This window comes from Chaetomium globosum, genomic scaffold, assembly GCF_000143365.1.
Source record: "Chaetomium globosum CBS 148.51 scaffold_8 genomic scaffold, whole genome shotgun sequence".
NCBI classification, from domain to species: Eukaryota; Fungi; Ascomycota; class Sordariomycetes; order Sordariales; family Chaetomiaceae; genus Chaetomium; species Chaetomium globosum.
Window position 1 is genome coordinate 540,524 of NT_165983.1, and position 12,811 is coordinate 553,334.

Below are 12,811 nucleotides of genomic sequence, written 5' to 3' on the forward strand. Positions count from 1 at the left end.
ACCACAACCCCCAGACCCAGCCATACTATCACAGCCATGGAACAAAAACAGGAACATGCCTACACTAGCGCCTGGAAGAGCCCCCTTATGCGGTGCTCGCCCTGCGGACCCCTGTGGAAAGCGATCTGCTGGCCGTGCACCTGTATGTTTGAGTCTAATACCTCCTTAACTCTAAACTGACCACGCGCTAGCGTACGCCGAAACGGAGCAGCTCCTACGCGACCCGTCTGTGCCGGTCGAGAAGAACAGCCGCGACTGCGTCGAGTTTGGGCGTGACTTTTGCATTGGGACGTATGCCAGGTAGGTTTCCCTTGGCTCTCCGTTTCTATCCTCCCTCCTTGCACACAACCCTCGGCCTCCATCTACGCCAACCCTTTTTACAGCAGCCCATTATACCACCCCTGGAACCCCCTTACCCAACTGTCCCCTACACCAAGCTCCAAGCCCTCTCCCAACCTCACCACCCTCCCCAGCCCACAACCCCGCAACCTCAACATACCCACGCACCCATGATCCCATCCCCTCCACCCCAACACCCAGCCCACATACACGCACCCCCAAGTCCCGACCATCCCATCTCCACGACCCCCCCACCTAATCCAACCCAACCCCAACCCCAACAAACCCCTTTCTCTAACAAAAAAAAACAAAAAAAACCAGCAAACTCAAAACCCAACGCGCCCAAATCCGCACCCGCTACGCCATCCCCGGCACCCCCAACAACGACTGCCTCGTCTCCTGCTGTTGCTGGGCGTGTGTGGTGCTGCAGCACGACGAGGAGGTGCGGGCGCGGTTGGAGAGGGGGGATCATGGGGTTAAGGAGGGTGCTGGGGGAGGGTGTCGTGATGGGGGAGTATACGGCGGAGGGGGGATGGTTGCTGGGAATGGGAATGGGGGTGGGGGTGGGGGTTTGATGAGGTGAATGTGGGCTTTGGATTGGGATTTGGATTTGGGTTTGGGTCTGGGTCCAGATCGAGGGGGGTGGGCGGGTGTTTCAGTTGAAGATGGTGTTGTTGGTGGCTTCGTGCGTTTTGCTTTTCCCTGGGAATCGGAGGTGAAGACAGGGGTAAGGGGGGAAAGGGGAAGGGGTTGCAGCTTGAGAGTGAGGCGGTTGGTAGATTGGTTGGGTGTTTACCTATGTGACGTTCTTGTCGGGTTGTTGGATAACTAATACTTTTTCATTTTCGTTTTTCTTTTCTTTTTTTCGTTTATAATCATATACCCTGAATCCTATTCCGTGTTACATCAACTCGCGCACATTGGTGCTGACGCGCTAACCGCATGGCGATCGCTGGTTGGGGGCGACGCGCCAACGAGAGCACGCGGCACGCAACTGAGGATAAAAGTTCACCCCAACCTCAATTTCTTTTCTCAACTCCCATTCAAGCCCGCCAACAACATGGCGCAGGAGTCGCTCACCTCGCCAGAGACGCTCTTCGGCGGACGCGCCGCCTTTACGGCCGCGGCCTTACTGCTGCCGCTCATTCTCACCTACGCTTTCACAGCGCTCAGCGCGCACTGGAGCAGGCATGTGCGCGGCAGCGGTGACCCCCCGCCGGTGCCCTACACCATACCAGGCATAGCCAACACATTGCAGTTCGCCTACGACACGGAGGGGTTTCTCACCAAAACGCTGTAAGCCGCCCTTCCCGTCAAATATTTGTATACAGCCGCTCACACCACCCCAGCAAACGCTTCGGCAGCGTGCCCTTCCGGCTCAACGTCGGCTTCGAAAACATGTACTACATACCCCACGGCGAAGCCGTGCAGGCCATGTTCCGGGCGGCGCGCGAACTGTCGATGAAGCCGATCATCGTGGTAGCGATGCGCGACCAGTTCGGGATGCGGCCGGCGGACGTGGCCGTGTTTGAGCGCGACGGCTCCGGCGACACGGCCAAGCCGCTCGACGGCTGGGAGCACATGGACCCGGCCCACCGCGTCTTGTACAACCAGCACCGCGACCTGGCCGCCATGCTTAGTGGTGCGCCGCTGGATGGCATGGTGCGCCGGTTTACGGACAATTACGCGGCGCAGCTGCGGAAGCCCGCGGTGGAGGTGGGGGAGGACTGGGTGGAGCTGCCGGATTTGTATGCGTTTCTACGAGGGGAGATGTTCCATGCCGCGTGTGAGGGTCTGCTTGGGGAGCGCATCTTCGAGGTGTGCCCGGATTTTTCGCGCGAGTTTTGGGAGTTTGACACGCACTTGATCACCTACCTGCGCCGGACGCCGCGCTGGATGGCCCCGAGGGCATATGCCGCCCGTGACAAGGTGCTGGCGTCGCTGCAGAAGTGGTACGAGCACGCCCGCGCGGAGCTCGACTACCGCGACCCGGCCCTGGCTGGCGTCGAGTACGAGCCCATTTGGGGCTCCCGCTTGATGCGGATGCGCGCTGAGATGTTTGACAACGCTGGCTTCTCGCTGGAGGGCTGCGTGAGCATGGACTTGGGTTTCCTGTGGGCGTCCAACGCCAACGTGATCCCTGCGACGGGCTGGGTGCTGCTGAACGTGCTGCTCTCGGAGAACCTGAAGGAGCGCGTGACGGCTGAGTTGGCTGAGTGCTTTGACGAGGGCAAGGATGCCTTCGACGTGTCGGCGCTGTGCAGCAAGCCGCTGCTGAACGGCGTCTACCTCGAGTCGCTGCGTTTCTGTGCCGCCACCACCTCAGCCCGCAACCCCGTGACGGACGACTTCAAGCTGCGCGGGTGGGCCATGCCGCGGGACTCGCTGATGCTGTCGATTGTCTGGTTTGGCGCGCACGACCCCAAGTTCTGGAACCAGGGGCGCATCGGCCGGGACGGGAAGCCCGAGCACCCGCTTGACAAGTACTGGGCCGAGCGGTTCCTCGAGTACCCCGACGACCCTGCCAGCGGCCCGGTGCGCAAGTCGGATGAAGTGATGAACTCCGCACCTTCCAAGCCGGGGGAGAAAACTTCCGAGGACGACAAAACGGCGAAACCCATCAACCACACTGCCGCTCTGCAGGGTTACTTCTACCCCTACGGCGGCGGCAGCAGGATTTGCCCGGGCCGGCACCTGGCCAAGCAGGAGATGTTGGTTGCGGTGGCCGGCATAATGAAGGAGTTTGAGATTGAGCTGCTCGATCCTGTTTCGGCACGACAGGCGAAGCCCGACATGAGAGTGTTCCCGACGGGTGCCATGGGTCCAGATCGGAAACTGCCGGCGAGGATACGAAGGCGGAAACGGTGGTAGAGACGGGATGGTCGCAATTGGCTAAAGGGAATGGAAAATTGGATCGGTTAATGGTTAATACCTAATACCTCGGATAGATGTGTGCTGTGATTTGGATTATGTGGGCGAGGGGAACAGAATCTCATTCAAAGATCTAGAGGCAACCAGGCGGCTCAGCGGTGTTCTTATTAATGTATTTTAAAAATTCCAAGCCAAGAGTGCCCATCGCTCCCTGGTGGGCACGTTCCTGTGATGCCATTTCTGAGTGAGACCCACAAAAACATCGGGAGCAAAAGGATTCGGGTCGAAAAAGAATGGTGTGCGGTTTATGTGGATCGAACACATGACCTTCAGATTTGTAGTTCCCGAAGTTTTACTTCAGTCTGACGCTCTCCCAACTGAGCTAAACCCGCATCTGATTTGATGAAGTTTGCGATGTGGTTGAGTGGATATGACTCACAGAACGCCGGCGGTCGACCACCTTGACCTGCGCAACCCTATTGTGACCAACACCATGTTCAACGATCTAACGCAATTACCATGTATTTACTGCTCTAACCACAAACAAAGTATACCAACCCAACGCCAAACTTCAACTCCACCACCGCCTATTCCTTCTTCTTCTCCCTGCCCGCCTTCGCCGCCTCCTTCCTCCGCTTCAACCACGTCTTCAACTCATTCAACAGCCCCATGACCAACGGCACCGCCACGGGCCCCAGAAGCGGCAGGTAAACCGCAATCTTGTGCTCGTCGGGGAAGTACAGTTGGCCGACCATGCTCTTCTCGAAAAAGGCGCGCTCGGCCTCGGCCTCGGCGATGCGCGCGTGCGCCAGGCCCTCGGGCCCGCCCAGCGTCTCGCACGCCAGCCGCAGGTGGTGCATCGTCTTGGACACGCCGTCGGCGACGCGGCTCGGGATGGAGATGGACGGGAGCGCGAGGGCCAGGCGTGCGAGGGAACCGAGCGTCGACGACGCGCGCAGGAGGAGGTCGGCGGAGCGGATGCGGGAGAGAGTGGAGAGGCGGAGGGGTAGCGAGCCGGATTGCGGCGTGCCGGTGAGTGAGAGCAGGTGCGACGTGAAGGTGAGCAGCGGTTGTTTGAGTGCCTCGGCCGAGAGGTGGCTCGTGTCGTTGGGGAGAGGGAGCAGGTAGACGGTGCCCCATTGTGGCATCATCCACGAATGGGATGAGGGGCCGGGCTCGCCATCTTCCCCAGCGCTTTGCGCAGGGGCGGCAATTGTCTGGTGCCCGACAAAGACGATAAAGTTAACCGTGGGCGCGCCCCCAATGGATGGTGATAGCGGCCACTCGGCGGCGTTGATAAACGAGGAGAGATCCTCCTTGTTGAGCACCTGGTTCTGAACCCCCGGCGTCGCATAAAGCTGTACCTGCGTGTCGATCGTAAAGTTGTGGATCGGCGAAAGTACATCGAGCACGGGCTTCATATACTCGCCGATCGCCCCATCGATGTCCCAGCTGCTCGGTAGCGGCCCGCTTGTAAACAGCGAGAATGTGAGGTGGTAGGTCGGCGCATACTTCAACGATCGGGTGGTGCGCTTGGAAAGCGAGTCGGATATTTCTGATGACAGTCCTTGCGGCCGATGATCCGAAGGGATCGAATTGGCCGATAGCAGGTACGAAATCGTGGCCTGCTCCTCGGCGAAGGTTGACCGCAGCTGGCTAGCTACGTACGTGGCAAGGGGCGAAGACGAAGAGGTCGGCGACGGGATAGCATTCGACGGATATGTGATGTCGAGGATCGGCTCGTGCGGATCGAACTTGGCCGTGGTCGCGTCGCCGGGAACTAGCCGGATCGTCAAGACGCTCTCACGGTCGCGTTGTTCAGCCGCAGACGGCGGGGCCAGCTGCAGCCGCAAGTGGTGGCCGGAGAAGTCATTGAGGTCGTCGAGGGCGTGTTGTGTGAGGCGGAGGAGGTTCTGGGCCTCTTGTTCTTGGAGCGCATTGGCTTGGATGGAGATACGGAGGGGGAATACTGGTCGACAAGCCTAGAGCGAGAAAGAGCAAGGTCAGCACGCAGCCACCCTACGCAAGCCATTCCCAAGACCAACGAGGAGACAATACACACCTTCCCGTCAGACCAATCCAGCATCTCCTGAAGAGGGAGGTCGGCACGGTAGATAGTGGTCGTCTTCCACCATATTGGCAAACCGAGAAGGACCACGATCAGCCAAAACGAGAGGATAATGTAACTACGTCGCCGTATGTCGGACGGTTTCTCGGGCGGTGGCTCCTTTTTAGGTTGCGCTCCATCTTTGGTGTTGATGTTTGTGTTGGAAGTTACCGGATCCGAACTGACGACCGGGCTTTTGAAGTGCCCCGCACCATTGTCGGGCGGCTGTTGAATCGACATGGCGATGGAAAACGGGTTGCCCATCCATCGACAGTCGGGTCGCGCCGAACACGCTTCAGCCAACGCCCCCTGTGTCCTGCCAAGAAGCGACTCGCAGGGCCGTGCCAAACCCAGACTAGCGTTGCACGTGAAGATAACGAACGAGCTGAAACCTTGACGAGCCTGACCGATAACTCACTCTCCAAAAATCTCCTTGGCTTTGCCTCTGTCGGCTTCACATGACGCCTATCAATTCACTGACTGGCTGACAAGTCCCGAGGTAATTTGTCTGGGCCAACCCTGCACAAGCCAGCGAGCAGAACTGCATTCGCTGTCCCCGAGTTCTCGCATTCTCCTTCCAGCATTTGACGACAGAGCCACATTTACACCATCGATACAACGTGGAAATACAGAAATAATATGATGGAGGAAGACAGGTGGCCCCTCATTTCTGGTCTGGTAACTCCAAAAGATCGGACTCAATCGGCTCTCAATCATTCAGCCAATCCCCATTTGTGAAGTTGCCCCGCCTGCCCACAGGTTCAGCCTTTGAGACTGCTGCTTGCTGAAAGGTGTCGTCATGCCTGGCTTTCGCGTCTGCTGGCCCTGGATCTGCATTCGCAATGAGCCGAGGCACGATACCGCCTTATGCAACCCGTGCCGCATCCCGCTCAGCTCGCGAGCCTGCAAGTGCCCGCCAACCCTGCATTGTTTTAACAGAACGGACAACTGTCGTTGGCAGGTATGTACATGGTATGGACCCGTGGGACCCGTGGGACCCGTGGAAGCGCGCGTGGGTTTCGGAATTCTTCATTCCAAGTGCTGCCCTCGCCCGCCATCGCTACCCCAATCCGGAACAATGCTGGCGTTCCCCAGTCTTGATCCCTGTTCGTCGGTGTTTGTCTCCCAGGCCCGTCCCCGATGGGTTCAGATAAAACGCTAGGAATTGCCGCGGTCAACCAGCGTCGCGAGCTTAAAGTCTCCCACTCTCCATCTTCTCCATCCTTCGCCCTATCCTGACGTCTCCATTTCCTAGAGGCGCTATTTCTTTGATACCCATGCGCCGCGCCCCGAAGTTCGGGCCGAGCTTTTAGTCTATTCTGTTTCTCATTTAGTATTAATAGCACCAAACCTGGCTGGGTTGCTCGAAAATGTCTTCCCGTGAGTGGTGTGGCGGCCATGGCAGTCATTGAACCCTTTTTCCATCGGTCGAGAGAGCCCGGATTAACATAATAGTGCCTCTACCTCTTCCCGTTGCTCTCCCGGCCTTGGCTGCGGTGGCAGCTTACATCAATGGGAAGGCCCTTGTCTCGTACGATGTTGCACTCCTGGGATCCCTCCTCCCGACTCTCGCCAAAGTGGCGTGGTGGACCAACCGAGGGCGACTCAACTTCTTTTACCGCCTCGAGGACCTGGCCACTTCCAAATCCTCTGCAAACCGCGTCTTTATACGCTTCGAGGACAAGACCTACACCTACGCACAGGGGTACGACACGGTGCTGCGTTATGCGACCTGGCTGAAGGAGCGACGAGGAATCAAGAAAGGGGATATGGTGGCGCTGGACTTCCAAAACACCGACACCCTTCTTTTTCTCCTCTTTGCGACCTGGGCGCTGGGTGCCGTGCCGGCGCTCATCAACTACAACTTGACCGGCAAACCCCTGGCGCATTGCGTGAAGAAGGCGACAGCCCGCCTCGTCCTCATTGATCCCGTAGTTGCCGGGAATGTCGGGGAGGACGTGCGCTCAGAGCTGGACCAAGTCACGTTCGAGGTTGTCACACCAGAACTCGAGACCCAGATGCTGTCACATGAGCCCACCCGGCCTCCCGATGACTTGCGGGCCGATGCCACCGGTGATAGCATGGGCATCCTCATCTTTACAAGCGGGACCACCGGGTTGCCCAAAGCGGCGATCGTGTCGTGGTCCAAGATCACGGTAGTTGGCGGCTTCACATCCCGCTGGATCGGGACGGGCAAGAACGACGTGTTCTACACCGTGAGTCCACTTCCCCCCCTCGCCGCGGGTGCTTTCCAACCTTCCTCCATCTCACTCACGGATAACAGGCGATGCCGCTGTACCACAGCACGGCGATGCTTCTCGGCTTTGCACACACCGTCTCAGTCGGCGGCACCTTCGCCATGAGTCGCAAATTCTCGACCAGCGGGTTCTGGGACGACGTGCGCAAGCACCGTGCCAACATCATCCAATACGTCGGCGAAACGTGCCGCTACCTCCTCTCCGCACCACCACGCATCGACCCCGCTACGGGCGCCAACCTCGACCGCCAGCACCACGTCCGCGTCGCCTTCGGCAACGGCCTCCGCCCCGACGTATGGAACCAGTTCAAGCAGCGCTTCGGCATTGACACCATCGCCGAGTTCTACGGCGCCACCGAGGGCAGCTTCGCGACCTGGAACCTCAGCCGCAACGACTACAGCATGGGCGCCATCGGGCGCAGCGGCTCCCTCTACAACCTCATCCTCGGCCGCTCGGTCGCGCTCGCCGCCGTCGACCACGAGACGGAGCTGCCCTTCCGCGACCCGCGCACGGGGCTCTGCCGGCGTGCGCCCGACGGCGAGCCCGGCGAGCTGCTGTTCCGGCTGCCGCCGGCGGATGTGGAGTCGCGCTTCCAGGGGTACTACGGCGATCGCGAGGCGACGGGCAAGAAGATCATGCGGGACGTGTTTGCGCGCGGCGATGCCTGGTTCCGCACGGGCGATGTCGTCCGCTGGGATGCGGAGGGTCGCGTGTTCTTTAATGATCGCATTGGCGATACCTTCCGCTGGAAGAGCGAGAACGTCTCCACGGCTGAGGTCGCGCTGGTGGTGGGCACGCACCCGGCGGTGCTTGAGGCCAATGTGTATGGTGTTGAGCTGCCCCACCACGAGGGCCGTGCTGGTTGCGCGGCGGTTGCGTTCCGGCCGGTGGATGGGGACGGAGATGGTGGTGCGGCGGCCGGGCCGAGTGAGAAGACGCTCAAGACGCTGGCGGCGCACGTGCGCGCCGGGTTGCCCAAGTATGCGCTGCCGTTGTTCGTGCGGGTGGTGAAGGGCGAGGGTGCGCAGTCGACGGGGACGAACAAGCAGCAGAAGACGGGGTTGCGGAGTGAGGGCGTCGATCCGGCCAAGACGGGGTCGGACGATGTGTTTTGGTTGAGGGGGGATTCCTATGTGAAGTTTGGGCCTGCTGACTGGAAGGCCCTGCAAGGCGGGAAGGTCAAGCTCTGAGATTAGCTACTGCAGCTATTACACCGTGGAGATGCATCACACTTGCCTTTAACTCATAGTATACCCTGTAGAATGGATAGGCGGTGGTATATTTAGAATCATATTGAGACGTTAAATACAATCCCTGCATTTCTTCCTTTTTCTGGTGCTCCGGGATCGGGGCCGCTTCCCTAACGACATGTATGTACTGTTGAAGCCCAGTGCAGCAAGCGGCAGCTCTCCAGATACCCATCAAGGTTCTCGCCCACCGTGCGAGAAAGTACCGAAATGATACAACTCCAAAGCTGACGTCGAAATAGAACCGCGTATCCACTGCAGGTCCGCCATTCACAGAAAGAAGCGCGCCGTCAAGTGAGCTTCTGAGGCTCGTCAACCAGGCGGCAACCCCCACCAAATACAGATGTACCGAGCCTCAAGAATCAGCGGGTTGCGCGAACCTGCAGCAGATGACATGATACTCCACAGCCAATGAGACACGTCATTGATCGCGCAATGGGACGCCAATCCCAATCAGGGCGCAGAGGGGCAGCGATACCCCACGGCAAGCTGATGGAGGGGTCAACTGCCCCGCGTTGCGGCGCCGGGAACGTCACCAGGAGCTTCTTTGGGCTTCGGAGATGGCCAAGTCGGCGACTGGTCGGCCATTGTGTGCAGGGAAAAGACGGATGAGGCCAAGGAGTGACAGGCGGTTTATTAATGCAGGCGGTTGGAATTTCTTTGGCGCCTCGTGGGGACAGATCGCCGGGGGAAGGGGCAGTTGAGGTCTTAAATCTGCTGCTGCCCCTCATTGCCCTCAGTCTTTCGATCCAAACTTTACTTACCTATCCCAAGCTGCTTCCCGCTCGTACCATCCCGCGACGGCCTGCATTTCATTCCAATCTATTTTGTGATACCCAACCATCAATACAACTTTGATACCCCAAAACCGACAAAATGGCCTCCGAGCGTCAATCAGCACCGTATGTGCCTCCATGCGCTGTTTCTGGCGAACAACACGGTCACCCGCGTTGGACCACAGTCATGCCACGGTCCATTGCTAACATACGCCTTGTAGCCTCCGCCTGGGCTCCATTGCCCCCAACTTCCAGGCCGAGACCACCAAGGGCCCCATCGACTTCCATGAGTTCATCGGCGACAACTGGGTCATCCTGTTCTCCCACCCCGAGGACTACACCCCCGTGTGCACCACCGAGCTCGGCGAGATGGCCCGTCTCGAGCCCGAGTTTGCGAAGCGCGGCGTCAAGCTGATCGGTCTCTCGGCCAACACCCTAGGCAGCCACGAGGGCTGGATCAAGGATATTGATGAGGTGACGGGCTCGCTCGTCGGGTTCCCCATTCTCGCCGACAAGGAGCGCAAGATTGCCTACCTCTACGACATGTGAGCTTTGATGGAACATGTTTCTTGGCCTCTTCAAAAAATGCTAACAGGGTGTGCCAGGATCGACTACCAAGACACCACCAACGTGGACGAGAAGGGCATTGCCTTCACGATCCGCTCCGTCTTCGTCATCGACCCCAAGAAGACCATCCGCACCATCCTGTCGTACCCGGCCTCGACCGGCCGCAACAGCGCCGAGATCCTCCGCATTGTCGACTCGCTCCAGACTGGCGACAAGCACAAGGTCACCACCCCGATCAACTGGGTGCCTGGTGACGATGTCATCGTCCACCCTACCATCAAGGGCGAGCAGGCCACCACTCTCTTCCCTAACATGCGCGTGGTTAAGCCGTACCTGCGCTTCACCCCGCTGCCCAAGGATGCTTAAATGCTGGGCGGTGGAGAGTGCGATGCAAGAGGGATAATAAGATGGTCACGCTAATGCTCGAAGGATGCCGCACCATGGGCGAAATACCTAAACCCCATGGATGTTTTTATATGGCTTTAAAAATTCTGCCATCTAACTGGAATATTGCGGATGCTTGGAAGGCGTTGGCGGGCATGGCTTTTTGTGTGCGTGCCGTTGAGCTAGCAACAAGAAATTGACGATCTTCTCCCAAACCCTTTCTTTTTGACACTCGAGTGGCTCTCATCCCCGTCTCTTCCACGTGGCGTTGCCGGCTCCCCGTGCAGTTAGCGTCGTCGCTTGCTTCCGCTGGTCGGTGGCATTCCTTCCGCTGAAACATCGAGATAAGTCAAAACAAGAGCCAAGTTCTTGCTTCCTCTCGCCATCTCCGAATAGACAGGGGGATGCGCAATATGGAGATGGTGTCCATTACGATGGGTATTTGTTTCGGGTGCCTGCCTGCCGCCAATTCGGGTCGTTGTTTCGAGTCAGGACGCCCAGCCAATAATTGATCTGTGCTCCACCCCACAACCAGGCGCCCAAAGAGAGCAGCCACTGGCAGCGCGAGCCGGATCCCTTCTTCCAACCCCACATTCCTCCCAGGAGCACGGAAAGCCTCGTGCGGTCCTTCCGTGTCGTCTCAACGATTTGGCGTTGGTCCCTCGTGGTAGCGCGGCTTCGCAACCTTCTTTCAACATCTCGCATTGTCCGACTTGCTCAACTCTTCGCCTGCTGACCGTCCGTGTCCCGCGACGACCCCGGCTCCGATATTTCACGATTTCGGCCTTGCCGCTTGCGAACCTCGTCCGCGAGTCCACTCATTTCTCGACTGGCGCGAACCCCCCTTTCTCACGCTCGCGCACCCCGAAAAGGTCGTCCGTCCGTGCGGTGCACTTTGCTTTGACTGAGCAACCTGTGGACGGACCACTCGTCTTCCTCTCCTCCACCGTCTCTCTCGTTGCGGCACGATCTACTTGCTTCGGATTCCCAAATCCAACCTAGAATTGATTGGTGAAATATCTTATCGGGTACGTGCGTGCGCATCTTCGGACTCTCTCTCCCCCTCCAGATCTTGTCGCCGCCCGCTCTCTCCCGCCGGCACCCTTCCGATTCATCATCACCCCGGTCGCCATGCCTTTTTGTGCGGGCAAGAATTCTACCCCCCTGGCCTCGCTTACACACTCCGCGAATTTTCCTATTGTCACTCTACCCCGTTACTCCCTCCTCTGCCCCATTTGACAAAGATCGCTGGGTGGATACGCCGCGACTCGGGAGAGCCCCAGGCGCCGGAGGGAGCCGCAACCATGGACCTCCCCGGCGCATGCCTGGCCCGCCCCGGTCGGTCCCTTTGACCCGTCAGTCCACCAGGATCAGGAGCCGTGGACCTGGGCTGACGGTTGCGTCCTGCCTCCCGGCTGTGCCTCCGTGCGTGCGACAACCCCAAAACTGCCTTTCTGGAACTTCTTATCTCCTATACCTTGCTTTACCACGTTTGCGCGGTGCTGTCCCCTTCTTGTATACCATACTTTGACTTCGGCTTCACATTTTTGTCCCGTCACGACTTGTCGGCTGCGCCGGATTTTCACCCACTTCGTCCTATCCCCAAAACACCGGAATATTTTCTCTTGTTTTTCCGCTTTCATTCTGGCTCGTTGTGCCGCTTTTTGCCGCGTAGCACTTTTTAGCACGCGTCCAAGATGTCGTATAGACTAACCCCCGGTGAATCAAGCCAGCAGCAGGCGGGGTTCGACGACTACTTTGGCCGCCGCTCTGATTCGGAGTCTGAAGACCGACTAGCTTCCAAGTCATCCTCCGATATCCTATCCTCGGCCTTTCGTGGCATCAAGAGGATTGCGCCTGGTAGACCACCCAAACTTTCCCTGCGCCGACCCGCCGAGTCAAGCGTGCCCTCTTCGCTCGAAAACTCCCCGATCTCCGCGCCCCTCCTATCCCGAGGCACTCGCACGCCGCTGCCCCAACATGCGCGAAGCCTAAGCCTGCAGATAGTCTCTCGAAACCACTGCCAGAACGACCGCCGCCGCAGCTTTCACTCCCGAGTCCTTTGACTCCCCTGGTCCCTCCCCGGCAGTCAAGTTTGGCCACAATTCTTGACACCGAAACCGACGAGGAAAACCGAGTAAACATCATGGATTCGTTATCGTCCATGGATATGGGCGGCGGGCTATATGCTCGAGGACAGGCCGGCCACGGTCCAGACTCGAGCATCATAGCAGCCAGAGCAGCTTGGCGAGCTCATCCCGA

General features: G+C 58.7%; 6 protein-coding genes and 1 non-coding gene across 7 annotated transcripts in view; 5 read left to right on the top strand and 2 right to left on the bottom strand.

Annotated features, from left to right (window-relative positions):
• Positions 1 to 87: 87 nt before the first annotated feature.
• On the top strand, positions 88 to 922 carry CHGG_10893 (uncharacterized protein; the record flags this gene model as incomplete). The annotated part of the gene is made up of 3 exons (XM_001226159.1): positions 88 to 142; positions 192 to 300; positions 661 to 922. The coding sequence occupies 3 exons, from the start codon at positions 88 to 90 to the stop codon at positions 920 to 922; spliced, it is 426 nt and encodes a 141-aa protein (XP_001226160.1).
• Positions 923 to 1,399: 477 nt separating this feature from the next.
• Positions 1,400 to 3,210, top strand: CHGG_10894 (uncharacterized protein; the record flags this gene model as incomplete). Its single annotated transcript, XM_001226160.1, has 2 exons — positions 1,400 to 1,617; positions 1,671 to 3,210. 2 exons carry the CDS (start codon positions 1,400 to 1,402, stop codon positions 3,208 to 3,210), a joined length of 1,758 nt encoding a protein of 585 aa, XP_001226161.1.
• A 299-nt stretch (positions 3,211 to 3,509) lies between these two features.
• Positions 3,510 to 3,602, bottom strand: CHGG_11226. Its single transcript has one exon. It is a non-coding gene; the product is annotated as a tRNA-Phe (tRNA).
• Positions 3,603 to 3,797: 195 nt separating this feature from the next.
• Positions 3,798 to 5,557, bottom strand: CHGG_10895 (uncharacterized protein; the record flags this gene model as incomplete). Its single annotated transcript, XM_001226161.1, has 2 exons — positions 3,798 to 5,192; positions 5,273 to 5,557. The coding sequence occupies 2 exons, from the start codon at positions 5,555 to 5,557 to the stop codon at positions 3,798 to 3,800; spliced, it is 1,680 nt and encodes a 559-aa protein (XP_001226162.1).
• A 1,130-nt stretch (positions 5,558 to 6,687) lies between these two features.
• CHGG_10896 (uncharacterized protein) lies at positions 6,688 to 8,765 on the top strand (the record flags this gene model as incomplete). Its single annotated transcript, XM_001226162.1, has 3 exons — positions 6,688 to 6,697; positions 6,773 to 7,533; positions 7,602 to 8,765. 3 exons carry the CDS (start codon positions 6,688 to 6,690, stop codon positions 8,763 to 8,765), a joined length of 1,935 nt encoding a protein of 644 aa, XP_001226163.1.
• Positions 8,766 to 9,698: 933 nt separating this feature from the next.
• CHGG_10897 (uncharacterized protein) lies at positions 9,699 to 10,531 on the top strand (the record flags this gene model as incomplete). The annotated part of the gene is made up of 3 exons (XM_001226163.1): positions 9,699 to 9,724; positions 9,820 to 10,143; positions 10,204 to 10,531. The coding sequence occupies 3 exons, from the start codon at positions 9,699 to 9,701 to the stop codon at positions 10,529 to 10,531; spliced, it is 678 nt and encodes a 225-aa protein (XP_001226164.1).
• A 1,715-nt stretch (positions 10,532 to 12,246) lies between these two features.
• Positions 12,247 to 12,811, top strand: part of CHGG_10898 (uncharacterized protein) — a gene marked incomplete at both ends in the record, with an annotated part of 3,143 nt that continues 2,578 nt past the window's right edge. Inside the window, one exon of the mRNA XM_001226164.1 lies at positions 12,247 to 12,446. Coding sequence (XP_001226165.1) covers positions 12,247 to 12,446 — 200 coding nt within the window. The remainder of the gene's footprint in view (positions 12,447 to 12,811) is intronic.